General features: G+C 43.5%; 1 protein-coding gene across 1 annotated transcript in view; it reads right to left on the bottom strand.

The window, feature by feature from the left end:
* The window catches only part of ccser2a (coiled-coil serine-rich protein 2a), a 58,552-nt gene extending 39,489 nt beyond the window's left edge, over nucleotides 1-19,063 (bottom strand). Inside the window, exons 1-3 of the mRNA XM_078288564.1 lie at nucleotides 18,959-19,063; nucleotides 17,970-18,071; nucleotides 242-1,725 (exon numbers count right to left, since the gene is read on the bottom strand). Coding sequence (XP_078144690.1) covers nucleotides 242-1,682 — 1,441 coding nt within the window. The 5' untranslated portion in view covers nucleotides 1,683-1,725; nucleotides 17,970-18,071; nucleotides 18,959-19,063. The remainder of the gene's footprint in view (nucleotides 1-241; nucleotides 1,726-17,969; nucleotides 18,072-18,958) is intronic.
* Between the last annotated feature and the right edge of the window lie 232 nt (nucleotides 19,064-19,295).

Below are 19,295 nucleotides of genomic sequence, written 5' to 3'. Positions count from 1 at the left end.
GAGAGATACACAAGCAACCACACACACACACACCCGTTTATAGGTCAAGTCACTGTTGTAGTACTAGTAAAAAACAACCTTGCATGTGCCCTATTGAATGTGAAACACATTTGAAATATATTAATGTAATGTGCCTGCTACTAGCACGATATTAGCAGTATGCCTCCATTTTACTAGGGCTGAGCAACACACACACAAATTAGGCATAAAATTTAAGTGCTATTCTATTCTATTTTACTACCTGCTAGGCCAATGCCGGCCCAGTCCATGGCTTCATCGAGTAAACTGCGTAGGCGGTTCCCGGTGGCGCTGCCTGTATTCCTGTTGTCAGGCAGGTCCCCATCACTAAGCGCATCTCCCACAATGTCAAAGTCATCCAGAAACTCCTCACTGGTGTCCCCTCTGTCCAGAGAGGAGGCGGAAGATAAGGACATGTCCTCCAGGGCCTCCCCAACTGCCTGGCCACATTTCTCCCTCAGAAGACCCCTTTCTCCTCCTCCCCCAGAGCTTCCATCACTGTCACAGCAGGAATCTGTTTTCTCAGTCTCACCAGTGGGCTCAATGTCTATCGCTATCCCTAATATCCTTCCACATTCAGGGGCAGTTGAAGGTCTGACATCCCCCTTCACCCGGCCTGTGAAAAGGGGCTTCTGCTGCTTGGTCTGCCCGGGTCGGGCCAGGCGGAAGCCCAGAGACCCTGCACTGCTGCCCGATGGCTTAGTCAGCACATAACTGGGGAGGAGGGGCTTCTTTAGAGCACTGGGGGTGGTGGGTGTTGGGGTGGTGGAGGGGGAGGGCAGGGAGGTGGCAGCTGGAGATGTTCTGCTGTACTGAAGCCCTCCACCTAGACCTGCTACGCTCCCACCCAAGCCTCCTAGCCCCAGGCCCACTCTCCCATTGCTCAGCTGGGGGGGTTTGAGGAAGCTGCTCCGGGGCGGCCGGAGCTGAGTGTTGGCCAGGGGCTTGGCTAGCTCCACAGCCCGGTTGAAGGAGAAGGACCGTGTCATGGGCTGGCTGGTGGGCGAGGGAATCTGTTTGAAGTGGGTGAAGCTGTTTGAGCGCACCATGTTGTCCAGCGCCAGGGTCTTGAGGCTGTCGCTGGACTGAGACAGGCTGTCTTGAGAGCTGCTTCGGGGAGAGCCGGAGCTGGCCCTTGGGCGCACAAGGCGGGACTCTGAGCCAAACATCGACCCAGGCCGAGCGAGAACACTAGAGCCATTTTGGCCCACTTTAGGGCCTCCATTCAGCGAGCTCTGGGCAAGCTTGGTCCCTGCTTTGGGACTCATCTTTGAGGCCTGCTTGGGGATGGCCTTGGGGCTGGAGATGGAAACAACAAAAGAACCCGACCTCCGCATCTTGGGGGTCCCTGGGGAGGCATTCTTCACCTCCTTCCCCAACGAGGAGAGCTGAGTTTGAGCCTTGTCTTCACAAGCTCCCTCCTCGGGGCTGGTGGGGGTGGTGGGAGTGCTCCCACCATCTCTCTTCCATTTCAGGGAAAAAGGGGAGGTGTGGACCACTCCATTTGGGCGTGTTCCTGGAGGGGTGGTCTTGCCCTCCTGGGAAGGGGTGGTGGGCTGCGGGGAACCATTGGGCAGGGGGCTGGTGCCACCAGTCGAGGAGCGGCCACCGAACTTAGGCAGTCTGGATACCATGGCAGACCTGATGGGCGCCTTTTCTTCCATTAGATGCCAGCAATGGCATGGAGGGGCATGGAATCACACACAACTGAGGAAAGAGAGAGAGACCCAGAGAGAGAAAGAGAGAGAGAGAGAGAGAGAGAGAGAGAGAGAGAGACAGAGAGAGAGAGAGAGAGACAGAGAGAGAGACACAGAGAGAGAGAGAGGATCTGATTAGAGTGTATAACATGATTTGACTTGGGAAATTGACAAATTCAATTTCTCAAGTCCCAGGCTTGATAACATTTCACACTTGAGAATTATGGTTTTGTTCATCTTAATTCAATTACGTTTTTTTTCCTACTAGACAAATGTAGTATGATTATAAGAGAAGCTTAGTGAGCTGATTCATTGTCTTCTAAAACTCTTCTTTGATGCCAACAGCTCACACATTATGTTGCTTTTTTAATGTCACCTAAACCTGGAGATATCAAATAATTAAACCTTTACTGTGTGCCATCTTCAGCATACAGTGTCTGGGAAACAGTCAGCCTTTTCTTTATCTTTAAATAAGAAGTAATGTCTCCAGCTTCCATGCACAGGAAAATTTCAGAATCACTCTTTACTGATCTTGTAAAGAACACTAGTTCAGTATTGTTCTTTTGTTTCCTCTTGTGTTTGAATAAAAACAGTTTGGTAAGCCTCAGTCAAAACACATACTGATCAGATTGCTGGTCTCTTTGTAACAGAACTCCCACAGTGATGCCAGCCAGTCTAATCACTTTTCTAAATGATTCTAGTCATCCTTTAGCGAAGTCATTTGAGTGAGTCATAATGAGTCACGTCTTTTTCTGTGAAGGATACAAAAAGCATCACATATCAAAGGTTCTCTATTGATGGACAGGTCCATTACAGGTCAAGTGGAAGCGGAAAGTCAAGTGTAGTCGTGAAACACACACTAGCAAAGGCAATCAAACACACAGACACACAAGAAGGCATGTGCACACACACTAAGCAACCCTCTACTGTAATAATAGTAAAATAAAAATAATAAAAATGGTGATGACAGGTAGTCCAGTCTTCTTCTAGCAGATGTATGTTTGTCTCTTTTCAAAGGTCGTTGGCGGTGGGGAGTGCGGGGGATTTATCCGGCAGGCTTATCGCACGACTTGGTCACGACAAGTCAGCCGTGATGCTTTCACATGGTCGCATGAGGGAGATAAAGAAAGGAGGCTAGGTGTATGTCTGGCATTATGTGACTGGTCCTTGGCTTAATGGCCATGCAGACTCTGCTGTCTCTTCACTGGACCTCATTGTACTGTCAGATAAATGTCTGCCTTAAAAGCTCAGAGTCCATTCAATACAAACAGCAAAAGAAGAAAAAATGGTCTAGCAAGAATTATTGAGAATGCTTGTTATAATCTGTTTTAACCAGGTTATTTTAAAACATTCTTACCTATAATCTCCCAAAACCAAAGGGGAAATGGGAGGGAACAAGAGGACACCCTTAATAAGATTATGGACTAGTGGGCTCTTTGAGCCCACTAGTCCATAATCAAAGAGCTTCACATGTGACCTGAGGTTGGCATGGCTTTTGGAGGATATGGCGCCAATATGCCTGGCCAAGAACAGGACAGGCAAACCGATGGACAGCGCCTGGGGGACAGGAGGACAGCGATGCTGGGAAGGCAGCCAGCTCGCTGTGAATAGTGAATGGAGGATGTATAATGTTAAGCCATTGGAGAGAGAACACAAGGCCACTTCCATTCACTCACCGTCAGGTTCATTTGATTCCTGCAGCGTGTGTATAGACTGTTGGTGCACCTGCATGTTATATCCATTTGGCTAGCACCGGTAGATTATGAATTGAAAAGCAGCTTGTGAGAATCCAGATGGTTGGCGAGGTTAGCAGAAACCCATGTACCAGGCAAAATGGTTACTATGAAGAAGAAAATTGTTTGCGGAGTACTGACTTGGACACAATGAAAAACTAGAAAATGTGCTCAGTAGAGCACAGACCTCCGCCATGTATGACAACCACCTTTTGATGATATGCCACACCCACCACCATGCCCCCTTTTGGCCAATCGACATGAAAAGTTAATCAGTTCTTCCTTGGCCCATAACCAACCTTCATACCAAGTTTTGTGCAAATTCGTGCCCAAACTTTTGAGATATCCTGCTAAAAGACGGACGGACACACACAGGCGAAAACATTACCAAACATTAGGTAACTAGAAGGGCACTCGGAGAGCGCAGACCTCTGCCAAGGTTCGTGCTATTATTGCTTGTTCGTGAGTCGGATCCGGATCCGCTCAAAAATGTAATGGGTTCTCCCTTGGCCCATGCTACACCCTTCCACGAAGTTTCATGAAAATCGGGCCAGTAGTTTTTTCATAATCCTGCTAACAGACAAACAAACAGACAAACGGCACCGAAAACATAACCTCCTTGGTGGAGGTAATAAGCAGCGTTGGAAAGAGAACTAAACATCCTACTCAAGTATAAATTGTTACCTTGCTGAAATTTTACTTAAGTAGAAGTATAACTGCCGGTGTAAAAATCTACTAAAGTAAAAGTAAAACATAGCTCATTTAAAATGTACTCAGAGTCAAAGTTACTGAGTTACACAGTAAAGTGCACCAAGTAAAGCCAGATTACTCTTCTCTTCTGCTGACTGACAGTTCACTGTGAATGGCTCAACAAATGGCCAATTCACGTTGATCCAGTTTCTGATGCTTATGAAGAGCCACAAAATTAGTACTCTGTAATGGATGTGATTTAAAATGTAGCTAAGTACAATACTTCAGAAAAAAAAATATAATAGAGGTAAAATTACTGATTTCAAAAAATATTTAAAAAAGTACAAGTACACAAAAAAGCTACTCAATTACAGTAACAGAAGTAAATGTAATGAATTACTTCCACCCTTGAAAATAACCTAATACTGCATTAAAAAAATCCTTATTTCTCAGCTTTCAGCGGAATTTGAATACACAGACAAATACTAATTAACTTTTAAGAAATGTCTGTTGTGTTGCCCCATAGAAGACGAGCTGTTACTCTTGTCTGTGTGCCGCCCCTCCCAAACTGGCACAAAGACAGAAAGGCAGACATTGGAGCAGTAATCCACACAACTTTAGAAGGGGTGGGGGGAGGGGGTTCACTACAATGTGGGTCTCCTATTCTGGAAAAACTCTGTAACACACACTGGCCTACATTCTCCATTTACAGACGCACACTCACACACGCCACCTCAATCAAAGAAGCACACTCCCCAGTGCCATAGCGCCTGGCTATGCCACCCTCACTAATATGCTTCACAAACACACACACATACATGCACACATGCAGGCACATACACACACACACACACACACACACACACACACACACAAACACACAGACACACAAAATCAGGTCAGCCACTGCATACAGGGCAGCCAAAGCCTCTTTGCAAGGAGGAGGGGGTGGGGCAGGGTGTGTGTGGGTGGGTGGATGTGTGTATCTGCGTTTGATGGGTAGGAAGTCAGATTAGGGGGGTTTCTCAAAGCGCCCCAGGATACCCAGGTTTAATTCATATCCAGTGTGACACATCACTATCACATAGCAGCAAATCCACACACTGCTGTGTCTTCACATGTGGGTCATCTCACTAATTACCCAACCACTGGCAGATATCTGTCTGTACTGCTGTTGTAATTATTTACGTCTTTTAACGCATTTTATTTAACTTTAGTTTGCCTACTTTCAACAAAAACACAAATGCACATCCAAACAACTTTCATCCAATAATGCCTGTCACACCAATTTTACCAACACATCTAGCCAACATACAACTTGAAATATTTGAGTCATGTGGCCTAATGCTGTGGTCTCAAACTTTCAGTGCAGCAGCAAATATAACCAGGAAAGTCCAGGGCACATTTAATTATTAAGTGCTTTAAGGTGTCACATAAAGTCTAGCAAGATCATAAAAGAAAAAACGAAGATCTGACTTGCAGATTAGGCAGATTTCATGACATTTACATTAGATTTCATTATGTTTAATGTAATACTTTTATGACAATGATTTCTCAACATTTGAGCAAAATTTGAAGGCACACCTCAATTCACACCAAAGAAAACCAAAGTGCCTTGGTACACTGGTTGAGAGCTAGTGTATTACACTATAACCAGTAAATTTTTGCCACTGGCAAATCAGTAGCCTACAATCCCTGACAATGCCACACCATCACTGCCCTGCATTTAGTCCAAGACTGGCACAAACACACAGGGCAACAGAATAAACCGCCAGTAAACAACATACAAAAGCAGTTAAGCAAAACATCCAGGGTGACTGACACACATTCAGAGGTAGGGCGGTAAACCGTGCATGCCATCTGTCAACCGATCGTATCTGAGGGCCTGCCCCTCCCCCCAGAGTTAGTACTGTAAATAAATATCCCTCAGCATCACTGATTTCCGTTATGAGGCCTGTGCTAAACCCAGCATTAACCAAGGCCAGCTAGCCATGGTTAACCAGCCCTGGTGGGGAAGGATCAAATAATGTGAAGAAAACAATCTGGGTGGCAATTGTAATCAAGGTTATTGGTGTTAAAACAGTCATCACTCGAATTTAAGAACCAACTTCTGCCACAGGAATAGCAAATTATGTAGACTGCACTAACGAAAAAGAGAAAGAGAAAAAGAGAAAGAGAAAAAGGAACCCACTAAAAAGCATGTGTTGAGACAATGAGCTGAAGTTGGTATTGTTTGCTGATGTGATGGCCTTAATGGGTTTAACATGGAGGTTAATAAAGACAGTTTATCTTCATTTTCTGATGTGAAATCTGTAGTGTATTGTGAAGTAGTCAACAGCTAAAAAGAATTTTAGCCTTTTGACTAGATACTTTGATTCATTTCTTGAAAAACCACTTGACTCAGTCTACAAGGGGAACTGGATTTTCACTATTCCTTAGATTTCACACCAACTCTTCTTTCATCCCACATCACCCAATGTGTGTGGTTTCTCTATGGCTTCTCTCCCCATCAGGAGAGAAAGAAAAACATAACGAGAATGACACAGAGAGAGAGAGAGAGAGAGAGAGAGAGAGAGAGAGAGAGAGAGAGAGAGAGAGAGAGAGAGAGAGAGAGAGAAACAGGGACATACTGTACAGACAGACCGAGAGAGATTTAGAGAGGGAGTGAAAGGCGGGGAAAGAGAGAAAGATGGGCTAACAGGCAGACAGATACAGTGAAATAGAGTTTAAGTGAGAGAGAGGGACTCCAGGAAGACTCATCCCACAGAGAGATCCTCTATTGGACCTGCAGCTGTAGCATCTCAGCAGCCATCTCTGTGTGTGAAATGAGCAGGGAAGTGAGATGACATCTTTTCTTACTCCCCTATCTAGTGGGAATGGGAGCTTTCTGTCTGCCTGCCAGTGAGGCTTTCCGGCCTTGCTTCATTTCCGACCCAGAGGACAGCCAGTCAGAAAGCACCTGGCAGAGACACAGAAATGCTAAAAAAAAAAAAAGGGATCAGCAAGAATGAGGTCATTTGTTTTCTTCTGGCAAAACCTTCACTTTCTAACTAATGCACGTGCACGCACACAAACTCACGCACGCACGCACTCAAGCTGTAACAACCCCCCTCACCCCACGCTTGATACTACAGAGTTGCATTCTTCAGGAGCAACAGGATGGATGTAGATAATATGTGACAGCCCTAGGGCTCTGATCTATTGGGTCAGTAGGGCTACGCATGAGTGGAGGAGTTCTACTACACACAATAAATCCCCATTCCCACTAGCTAGCCCCCATCACTCAGTCCCCATCTCCCAATGCTCATACCTCCCTATCACTACAAAGCCTCAGCACCATCTCTCAACACAACAGCGTGACAGGCCACATCCATCTTCCCTTTCTTACCTTTCCTTCTTTCAATTTCAAAGTTTATGGAGGGGAGGATTTTATTTGACTTAATGCAGACTGTGGGAATCCCAGAGAGGGATACAACGTTGGGGAGGTGGGGGAGGATCTGAACTTTCGAGTGAGATTTGTATGCATTTCCTGATAGGGTGGCCTTGTAAGCAACACACAATTTTCTAGTTCTTTCATCTTAAGTGTCTTTCTATCTACTGCACAAATTGTCATGTCCAGACACAAACACACCCAGTGGATTTCTATAGGGACTCGGTGTGGACTGGCTAAATAATGAAGACTATGGCAGATGAGGAAGGGGAGATAAATTGAGGGAAAATGGAGAGAGGGAGGAAGGAGGAGTGCATAGAGAGAGAGAAAAGCTGAAACAAGGTTATCTCTCCTCTGGCACTGATTGGTTCTTGGCACGACAGACAAGGCAGTTACAGCTTGCATCCCCTCCTTCCTTCCCTCTCTCCATCTTCCTTTCCATCTCTCTACACCCCCTCTCCCCACACACTGCAGTCTCAGTAAATCTGTCTTTCAAGCTACAGAACTAATCAGTTGCATGGATCAATAATTATATAACCCTTGGGGTAAGAGCCCAGTGTGACGTCCAGCTGGCTCTGCTCTCACACTCAAGGCCTAGTGGATCATCCATTCAGAGACATTCACTTTAATGGAAGTACACCAGCCTGGACGCCCACAACAACTATCCCAGAACTATCAGTTTCCCTCTTGTCTGTCAGTGATGACTCTGTTGTTAACTTTCAGCAAACCTAAGGAGAATCTAAGACGAATGGGAGCCTGTGATGGCCAACCACAGTATTGACCCAGGGAAAGGTAACATCTAATGCCAGTGAATTAAAGGCATCCAATCTGAGGAGGGATAAAGAACACCACCTGAAAATCAAATGTAGCCAAAATGACACTCTCACCTATACTACTGAACCTATACAAAAGTGCAGATTCATTTATTGACAGAATCCTTTGAACTGCATTGCAGTGTGATAAGAGTAATAACTAAGGGGTCATCTCTCGACAGTACAGTAGTAGGCCATAGCTCTCTCTCTCCCTGAAGGGATTAACAGACTGCCATTAGATGAGGGTAATTGAATGAGACAGGGATGAAAGCAATACTGATGCTAGGCTAATGTCTATTGAGTGAAAGCAATACTGGAGTGAGCTGCGCTAAGTGATGCTAATCCAATGAGAAAGCATGGAAGGTTTGCTAATGCTGTGTACTAACAGCTGTGGATCAAATGACAGAGACCAAGAGAGGAAGAGGAGAGAGGAAGAGTAGAAAGAAATGGAGAGAGAGAAGGTGTGGCAAACTGCTACATTAGGAAGGACCATGCTGCATCGCATGTGATTCTCCATCTGACCATCACAAGCACAGGCACAGACAGACACAAACTTTTTTTTTCCCCACAATGAGCAAACTACCACATAAATACGATATACAAAATATTACCTTCACTCAGTGCATTAAGGCTGACCCACAGACTCGTCCAGTCACTCTCATCCCAGAGTCAATCATTACTAAGCAGACGCTAAGCCCTGCCAAGTCATGCTGCACTGTTTCCTCCCTCAACTGAAAGTGAGGCAGCACCCAGTAGAGAGTAGAGCACAGGAACAGGAAGAGGCTGTTCAGAAGTTGGTCTGTGTGTGCGTGTGCGCGTGTGCGTGTGTGTGTGTGTGTGTGTGTGTGTGTGTGTGTGTGTGTGTGTGTGTGTGTGATGTGTGCCGGTGGTTGTGTGGGTGGGGAGAACAGTGCTTTTGTTGGTGCTTTTAATATTTGATGGGGCATCTTTTAAGAGCCACACCCAGTGTGCTGCTGGAGAGGAGAGGAGAGGAGAGGAGAGGAGAGGAGAGGAGAGGAGAGGAGAGGAGAGACAATCTAGCCCAAAGACATGTAAACACTAGATTCATTTTTGTCCTTTGGCGTATGATGGATGTTATATTACCACAAAGATGCTTTTGGGAAAATAAGCCCAGAACAATGAAAGTCAAAGAGGAAGAAAAGGTTGAAAAAAAATTCACAGAGCCCAATTTCCAGTGCAGAACAGATTACTTACAGCAATAAAAGCCCAATCATTCATCCACAATACAGTACAAAGTCTAATACTAAGACCACATAATCCTACTGAGCCACAAAAAGTTATCAAACGCTAAAGTAGCAATTCTCAGTGTGCATGCAGCCCCATAATATCACAGGATCAACAGCGTGGATAATAAATGAAAGAGATCCTGCCCGGCTAGCAGTCAGCCATACATGAAAAGTGACACCAGTGAGAAGGATTTGTTGTGGTTCTCGTAAAGATTCAGTGTACATTAAACTTCCCCTCCTCGTTTCATGGTTGGCAGGGTACTGGTTCCACTCTGTCAACCATTCCCTGTGAAGTGTCAACAGTAAAATCATACGAGCATTGCCAGTTCCTCAATATCTCCTGTTTACAAGTGTCTGTGATGTCATCCGCTTTGGTAAATCACACATGGCGGCTGATCCAACCCACATCAACAACACTCTGAATAATAGACTACTAAAACATAGACTTTCTACACAGACTAATTGAGCTTTTATACCGTTTTCATGGGATGCTCCGATTGATCAGCGACAATCTAAATCAGCTGTTTTTCATACTACATTATTACGCTGTTGGTCTCTAAATTGGACAATTTTGAGAACTAATCCTACACTGAAAAAGTTTCTTCCCCATGGCATTATGAGTGGTGCAGAGAGAGAAAGAAAGCAAGAAAGAAAAAAGAAAGAGAACTTTCAAAACAGGACAGTGATCACATTCCCCTTGTGTTGTGATTCTGTATTAAATGTAATTGTAATTCATTCATCAAAATTTTATTTCATTTTTGTCCTTGCCAAAAACTAGAATGAGAAAGCAGGACATTCAGTTATGGCTCTGTCACCAATACCACTCCAGGCCTTTCTAATGAGTTTCCCTACAGTCAGTGACAGAGGGTTTACACAGGAACCAAGACAGTGACAAAGAGATACGCATGAAGAGAGTCTCACCGTGGACCAAAATGAATCATACTGCTGACTACAGTCACTACTCAGCCTCAAAAAGCCATCATCCATCCACTCTGATTCATCCATTAGGACAATTTTGCTGCCTTTTTCCTGTGAGGTGTGGTCCTGTCTTGGTAGCACTTCAAATAATCTGATTTGGTTCATTGCTGTAGCAGCCCAGATGTCCACGCTCCCATCATCCTAATCACATTTCTCCCAACACCACTCCTCTCACACACCTCTCTCTCTCTCACTCACACACACACAGACTCAAGAGGCATTACAGTTAATGGTTTGTGTGTGCGTGTGTATGTGTGTGTGTGTGTGTGTGTGTGTGTGTGTGTGTGTGTATGTGTGTGTGTGTGTGTCTGTGTAGTACATGCACACACATGTCAATGTCTGTTCTCCCTCCACTATATGACCTTGACATGAACCACACCGTGAGAGGATTGCAGTGCGTTTGACAGCCCCATTTAATTCTCACCTTCTGATTGGCCACAAGGGGTGGAAAGGCTGATAAGTGTCGCCCGGCAACAGCGGAGGTGTCAATCACTGTCAGTAAGGTCATTAGAGTCGTTTATGTAGATAGGAGCCAGAGGCAGTGCTGACAGTAGCCCAAGGCTTACTTTTCTATTCCTACTGAAGTCCCTACTTCATTCAAACCACAGAACACCAAATAATTGATTTCTTTTGGAAATGTAAAGCCTGTTATGATCATACAAGTGGGACAGCAAAGTATGAGCTGCCGGACGAAGTCCCAGGTGTTAATTTAGTTTGACAATGGCAAAAAACATGGCTCACCTGAACTCACTCCATATTGGTGAGACCCGCACCTCAGACTTTTAAAGGAATACACCATGTTTTTGAGATATAGAGACGTTGGTCAACTTACCATTAAGTGATGAGTACACACACACCAAAATCATCCATGTGCCCCTGTTAAATCGCTCACTCCGATTCTCCATGCTAACACTTAAGCATATGTGAAGTGACCGTTTGTGAGTAGCATTATCAAATGCAAGAGGACTGACCGTTTTTTGAGTCATAAATTTTTAAAAGTAAATAGCACAAAATCAATATCGCTGATCTAGCCATGGTTAATTTTTTGAAGTATTTCAGGTGAACAGCCATGTATTCCACTGCTCAGTGTTTTTTTTACACAGTGTCCCATACTAACAAGTAACCATGATCACTTCCTATGTAAAAGGCATGCTCGAAGTCTCGTAGGAAGAGAGAACTTTCAACAGGAAAGTTAGTTCAAATCATTATGTTACTTCTGTATCATATTGTGTCACTTAACGGCTACGTTGATCACTCTCCCAAAACGTTGTGTATTCAGATGAATTATAATAAAAGCATGGGTGCCGTTTAATTTGTGAAGGTTATTCTGAGTAGCTACTGCATCATTATTACTCATTTCTTACTCTCTCTGTCTCTCTTTCCCTTCCTCTATTTTTCTGTCTCTCTCTGTCTTTCTCCATCCAAAATCAACTGAGCATAACATTGTCATATTAAAAAAATGTTACAAGAAGACTTAAAAAATGAAATGCATAAAATAGCTCTCATACAGGATGGATAATTTCAAATGACTTTACACTGACCACTCTATTGGTTGAATGAGTGTTCAATGAGCCATCCTAATAGCTCTAGTTCCATTCTATGTGGATTATGATGTGCAACACACTGGACTGAACAAGAATTACAACTCTTTGTACATGACTCTGTTCTTGATGGCAGCAATACTGCATCAAAAGAAGTGCGTGAGTGTGTGTGTGTGTGTGTGTGTGTGTGTGTGTGTGTGTGTTACAGACAGAACCACTGAGGCAAGTTAGCCAGTGTAGCAGTACCACTGTGTAGAGGTCAATTAACCACACATTACAGAGTTCTCATGTACTTTTGATGTGAACCATAATATTAAGCGAAGACGACCATAATGGCGAAGTGCAGACAGAGAACACACGGCTCACCAATTAAAGTAGAAACACCTTAAAAATAATTGCAAGACCCCAGATGACCTGCTTTTTTTCAGGGACATCAGATTTCATCACATCTGATCCTTTAAGACAGTAAGAGTGAAAGCACGACTTTCTAGCTGCTGCTATTTGAGTAAATACAGTACTACACTGAAAATATAGCCTATGCTAAGGTACAAAAGTGAAATAAAATTAGTTTCTTTCCGGAAACAAAGGCAAATAATTATTGATTATGCGACTAACAATCATGATCTCAATATTTAGCTAAATAATCAGCATTATCAGTTTTGCTATAATCATGCAGCCCTAGCTCTAAGACCTGCCAAAATATCCTATGGCAACCCTATCATGATCTAACCCACCAATCAGCCAGCCAATAAAGAAATCATGATGTAACATGACCCTGGAGGAACTCCACCCTGTCACTAGGCAAGTGGGTGTCTGAGATCACTTTTCTAAAGCCTTATCAGGAAATCACCTCTCTAAAGTCCTATCAGCACTATGCAGTAAGTAGAAAAAGTGTTCCCTTTAAAAAGTAGCCTATATCAGCAGCACACAGGAAGGAAGTTACACTGGTGTGGAAGTATATTTTATGATCTGTTATCAAGATCAGACAGTTAATTTCTCGGTACGTTGTTAGACATGATATACAAAGATAGTCTGCTTCAAAGTTATCATGTGAAAAGAACTGCTTTATGAGATTATAAAGCAGCGGACAAAACCTAAAAGCATAACAAATCAGGCAGTATGATACTAAACTGTATTGTGTCGACTTGTAATGAAAAGAACTCAGCCAGACTGTACTGTGTGACAATGTTGAATTATACTGTGTAGCCTAAGTGTACTTTCTTCTTCTTAGAAACTCACAAGAAGTCAAGGCACATGAACACGATTAAGCACTGCACTTACAGCTGCTTGAGTGAAGGATATATCCTTATATCAGCGTGTTTGCTGCTCACATGACTGATTCACAAACACACACACACACAAACGCATATGCAGACATGCTCACACAGACATATAGGCTACACACACAAATCCATTCACAACTGCAAAACTAACATACACTCACATAAAGAGAAACATGGCATGCTCACACACACCCACATGCACACAAATAATACAAAACTCACATCCACTGACACAAACACACCCACACGTGTCGGACACACACACACACACACACAAACGCACACACTCTTGCGCGTTTACACAGTAACAAGGACTCAAGTTCACGGAGTCCATGGTCATCTCAGCTACTGCCTGCCTCCACCCAAGCTTTTCTTTGATAACTCAACAATGACATCACTCTCTCTTCTCTGCAAAAGGCCTCTCTTCACACTGACACACTGAATTCATTTGACACACCTCAAGCTTATCTTTCCACTGTGTTATTTACTGGGCATATGTTTTCATGTAACCATACAAACTTACTGTGACTGACTGATTCCTCGTCAGGAGTCATAATGCTAAACGGTGGCCAGTCATGATAGGGGAGAAATGTAGCTTGAAGCTAATGCACTTAATGTGATCCATGACACAGAGCCTTGGTTAAGGCCCTGAATATGCAGCACATTTTTAAATAGTAGTCTTTAAATAGATGTTGTTCCCTATGGATTCATCCCCTGGTGAATGGACAATGCAATGCTCAACTTCCTCTCTACCCAACTTCCCTCTTTTCATGTGCCTCCTTCCTTTCCACTCTATTACTCTCCATCTCTCTTACCCACCGCTTCTCATGACTTCCTTTGACAGCACATTTCTGTACAGTAACTGACAAATACACATGGGGCAAAGGGGCACAAGGCATCTTCACATCAAATCAGATCGCAGCTGGCAGTTAGCTGCAATCAAATGTCATGCCCCTTATCTCTTTAATACTTTACAGGCTTTTATTTTATCAGATCCAGTAGAGTTCTTTGGTCATCTGATAATACCAAAAGTAGAGGGAAACCTATCCAGGAGAGTGACACGGACAAGGGAAATCTCTATTCTTTTCAGCTCGAGAGCCCTCTGGGTCAAATTGGCTGCTAGTCATCACCCGGCTGGGTGCTACTCATCAGTGGTGGATGTGGTGAGATATTCCCTTGCTGTGAAAATTGCTTTGAACACAGAAGGGCACTACAATGAAGTCCATTATTTGGTGATGTCAGATGCTGTGGCAGTTGAGCCGGCTATGCAAACAGGCTATTTGAATACCAATTCCATGTCTGTTCCCAGGGTGGCCGAATGGATGGTTGCAACAACCACATGACAGTGGTTTCAAATGTCACCAAAGTTCAGCCAACAGGACCACAGCTTATCTTTCCAGAGGCATGAGACATGGAGATAATACACAGAGTCAAAAGTAAAAAGTTTTCTGGGAATTTCTGGAATGGAAGTTTAAGAGTGGCATTGATATGGAAATACTGACTGACCCATTGAACAGAAAAGAGATCAGGTGCCCCATGAATCCGGTACAGTAACATCAGAGCAAAGCTACTCATCTGAAAAACAGAGAAGCTTAGACACTTTCACCTTTTATTTACGGGGTTTTGCTCTGGAAATGACCCATCATGACAGAGAATAACAGCCACTCTGAATAGAAGCTTGCAGTGTTTAAAGCAGGTCACAGGTGGTGATTGAGAATGACTCAGCACTGTTTGTGCAGAGAACCTGAAAGCAAACTTTCATCCTAAAGACACAGTACATACTCTCACACACATTCATTCACAGTCAACTCTCATGTCTAATCCCAAGGATATAAGGACCCTATAGAATATCACATGACTCAAAGGCTTGGAGGATTATTGAATGAGCCTTCACGGAGGGTTTTAAGGAGGGTGACCCCTGGGACCTGGTATACCACAAGCTCAATGCAGTTACCTGATGCTAATGAGAGACACAAGGGAACAAGATGAAGTGGGGCCACATATGCCTGTCATGTAAAAAGATATGAGCCACAATCGCAGCTGACAAGCTGGCAAAGCGCAGACACCCAGTGAGGCATATGCTGATGATATGTCATGTTCCTGCTCTCAAGCTAGTAAGGTAGGTATGTACTTCAAAGATATACTCTCATTAGAAAAATAATGATGATCACAATGGGGAGAAATGGGCTTCTGACATAACTAGTCTTTATTCCACTTATGTACAAAATCACCCATTTATTTTTAAAGATAATTTTTTGGGTATTTCTGCTTTATTGGTCAGTCACAGTATAGAGAGACAGGAAACATGGGAGAGAGAGGGATCTTGAAGAAGGCCATAGGGCCGAAACGTCATCAAATAAAGAATGGTTTCTATGGAGTGTGCGACACACTTTTTCTTGATTTCTACTTCCAGTGATCAGCACCTCTCAATCATTTTTGGTGTGCATTTCCTTTTCTACTATAGAGAGAGAGGGATGTGACAAAGGTCCTGGGCCGGATTCGAACACAGGATGTTGTGTTTATGTGGTATATGCCCCTTAGCCAACTGAGCAATCAGGACATCCCCAAAATCATCCATTTCATGCATCTACTGTTAAGCACATTATCATGCTTCAGCAAAGCTGTGGATTGTCACATAAGATATGAGTAGAAGGTTGTTACTTATATAAAGAAAATCTCATCAGATTTCAGACATTTCAGCACCTACTCATTGAGTCTTGACAATGAATGCCATCATCAAGCGAATGATTCAAAACTACACACATCTGCTGCTCCCAATCAACCTGCATTGTGTTCATAATGACACCTGTGTAAACACACCATTCATACCGAAAGAACAGAAGGACTGAACAGAAGGACTGACTGAACCAAAATACTCCCAAACACTCAAACACACACCAAACACTCAACCCATTCAATATATAAATACAACTGTTTTCTCGTCAAAGTAAAGACAGAGAATATCAATTGCATATGCAGTCCAGTTAACAATGGTTTGGTTCTAATGTAGCACCAGAATACCATCAACCTGGGCACTAATATTGCCAGGGTTGGGGGTTTGATTCCTACTGTGTCCATCTATGTTGAAAGGGAATGTACTCAATGCTGCACAGCACTTTGGATAAAAGTCTCCACCAAATGACTGATATTGTAGCTCTGTATAGCTCAGTGGGTAGAGCATGGCACTAATGAACAGTGAAACTTTTGTCATTTGAAAAGTAGAGCCCTCTCATCATTTTTATGGCGTTGCAGAGCAAACACTATGGGGGGCAAACTTCTCTTTCTTTTGAAAAATTCAACTTTAATGTTTTATTTCAAAGCATTTCAAACTAAGTCACTCACATTTCCTCCACTTTCCACATGTCAGGGTATCTGAGGTCCTGTGTCTGCACACTGCTACACATACAGCCATTCCCAGCCCTTAAAAATCTGTAGTCTTACCAAGGTAAAGATAGGACTGATAAGCGTGGCTAAGTATAGCTCTAATGATAGGCCACATACAGAGAGAGAACGGCGCCTAAGAGGGCACGGAGGATCAGGCAGAAGTCAAAGTCACATCAACCCCATAGGCCCTGCACACTCCACCACGCGCACACACTTACATGCACAAAACCATGACCACAATGCAGCATCCTGAATGACCTCATCTCTGGGCCTTGTAATTACTCTGCTGTTAAACCATTTCCATTGATTTTTTAGCTATATTCAGTAGAGTGGAAACACACATGTGCAAACAGAAAGAGAGAGGGGGAGATAGAGAGAGGGAGAAAGAGAGATGTGACATGTCCTTTTTGCTTTAGTACATGAGATAACACACACGGGCATACACACAATCAACATCACATATGACAACAACATACATACAACATACAACAACATATGTGGCAGAAAAGATAACTGCAGAAACCCACATTTGTGACAGTTTGAAGAACTATTTAGCCACTCACCTTACTCTCCTCCACTGACTCCCTCTCTCAGTCTGTGATTCCTGGCACTCTGTTATACAATATAATGACTCAACGCTTCTCTGTGCCGTAAGCTGTTGCTTTTAGCATCGTGTGAGCACACTTTAACATCTTATCTGCTGGCCTAAAGTGTCTTCAGGGGCACTACAGTCTCTTGGAATGACAACTATGCACTTGCACACACACAGGCCATGACAGTAATGTGTATCCTCACACACAGCTAGATTCCAAAAAACATTAACCCTGATGGTTAGGGCGCACATATGCAGACACATATGCAGACAGCCAGACAGACACACACACAGTCTGGAAAAATCCCTTGCATATTAGCTGCGATTTGGGGGGTCTTTTACAGTCAGACCCACATTGGAGACACTCAGCTGTTGTTGGGGGGAATCGTATCGTAAACACACCCCCAGCCAAGGTGGCGCTTGCCAACAGGTGCCTGCAGGAACACACACATGGATCTGTGTTTGCGTGTGTGTGTGTGTGTGTGTGTGTGTGTGTGTGTGTGTGTGTGTGTGTGTAGCCAACCCCATACATAGGAACACCACAGGAGTGTCCATCTCACTTACACTGAGGAGTGTCAGGGCAATCATTCATGCCGTATCCTAATGTGTACGGGGGGCGTTGATGCCAGGGTGCTTTGCACTGTCTGGGTCGCAGTAAGTCATAGCCTAAAATGGCACACAGACAGTGTTAAAGACTTGACTGACATCAACTTCAGCCATGGTATGAAAATATGAATATGTAGAGCTGCACTGTATGGTATAAAAGTGCCGGTTAGATTTGAACTCCTGTCTATCAGATCTAACTATGATATCAGTGGAGCATGAAACCGTGTGGATTATCTTTCGTGTTACTTTAATCCTGACATGTAGGCTACATAACAGACACACATTTCAACAGTAGATATTCAAGCAAGGTAGACTTAGATGTGTGTTTCCCTCAAGGATTAACTAGTTAAGGACACAGAAAGACTAGGCCTCATGTTTTTTCAATCCTGTTCTGAGCAACAACATCATTCTCCAATGTCCTCACATTCTGAGTATATAAGCACACTCTCCGTAAAGTACTGAGTTTATTATATAATTAGTAAGGCTCTTTTTTATAGGTTTATTACATAAAGACCTGGCCATGCCCATTCATGGTAGCCTACAGTGACTTTTTCAGGGCATGTTGTGATTCTCTGGGGTGTTGTGACGTTAGAAAACATGACCCATCTCTCCACTGGACAGCAGGGAGCAAGAGTGAGTGAGTTGGCTTAACTACTGGCCTCAGGATGCTGGGGAAGATGAAAGCAACCTCATCCTATGATACGATTAGCTAGGCTATCTGTTGTTGTTGTTGTTGTTGTTGTTGTTGTTGTTGTTGTTGTTTTAAATCACAGTATAATGTAAACAACACCTCATATTTTGCACCCGCAAAATAAGGAGACTTATGTTATGAAGGCATTAGTTAGAACCACACAGTAACACTCATTGCTTTCATCATTTCACAATCATATAAGATGACTTGTATAACCTTATAATAACAAGTCAATAGGATTTATTCATGATCTTACCTGTATTATGCCGTTAAAGTATATTTACAGCCATGACAATGGTCCACCACACAGTCCACTTGTTCCGTCTCTTGGTTGCAAAAGGCAACCTGTCCTAAAGTGAGCTGCCAAGTAAAAGCAATCTTCCACTTGCCATTGTAAACAGTCCCACTATGTTTTGAGTGTTGAGGAGCGCGATAGCCAACAGTCACATAAGTTAATATGGCCTAGCTGATGGAATGAAAAGCTTAGTATCAAATCCGTATTCTATATCAAAAAGCTCAACCAAGTCCATAACAGGTTTCTTACGACGAGCTGAAAAATAAATACAGAAAACACTGGAAATCCCCCCTCGCAT

This window comes from Centroberyx gerrardi, chromosome 15 (genome assembly GCF_048128805.1).
Source record: "Centroberyx gerrardi isolate f3 chromosome 15, fCenGer3.hap1.cur.20231027, whole genome shotgun sequence".
Taxonomy (NCBI): Eukaryota; Metazoa; Chordata; class Actinopteri; order Beryciformes; family Berycidae; genus Centroberyx; species Centroberyx gerrardi.
Note: the sequence above shows the minus strand (reverse complement) of the source record. Positions and strands in the feature narration are given on the sequence as shown.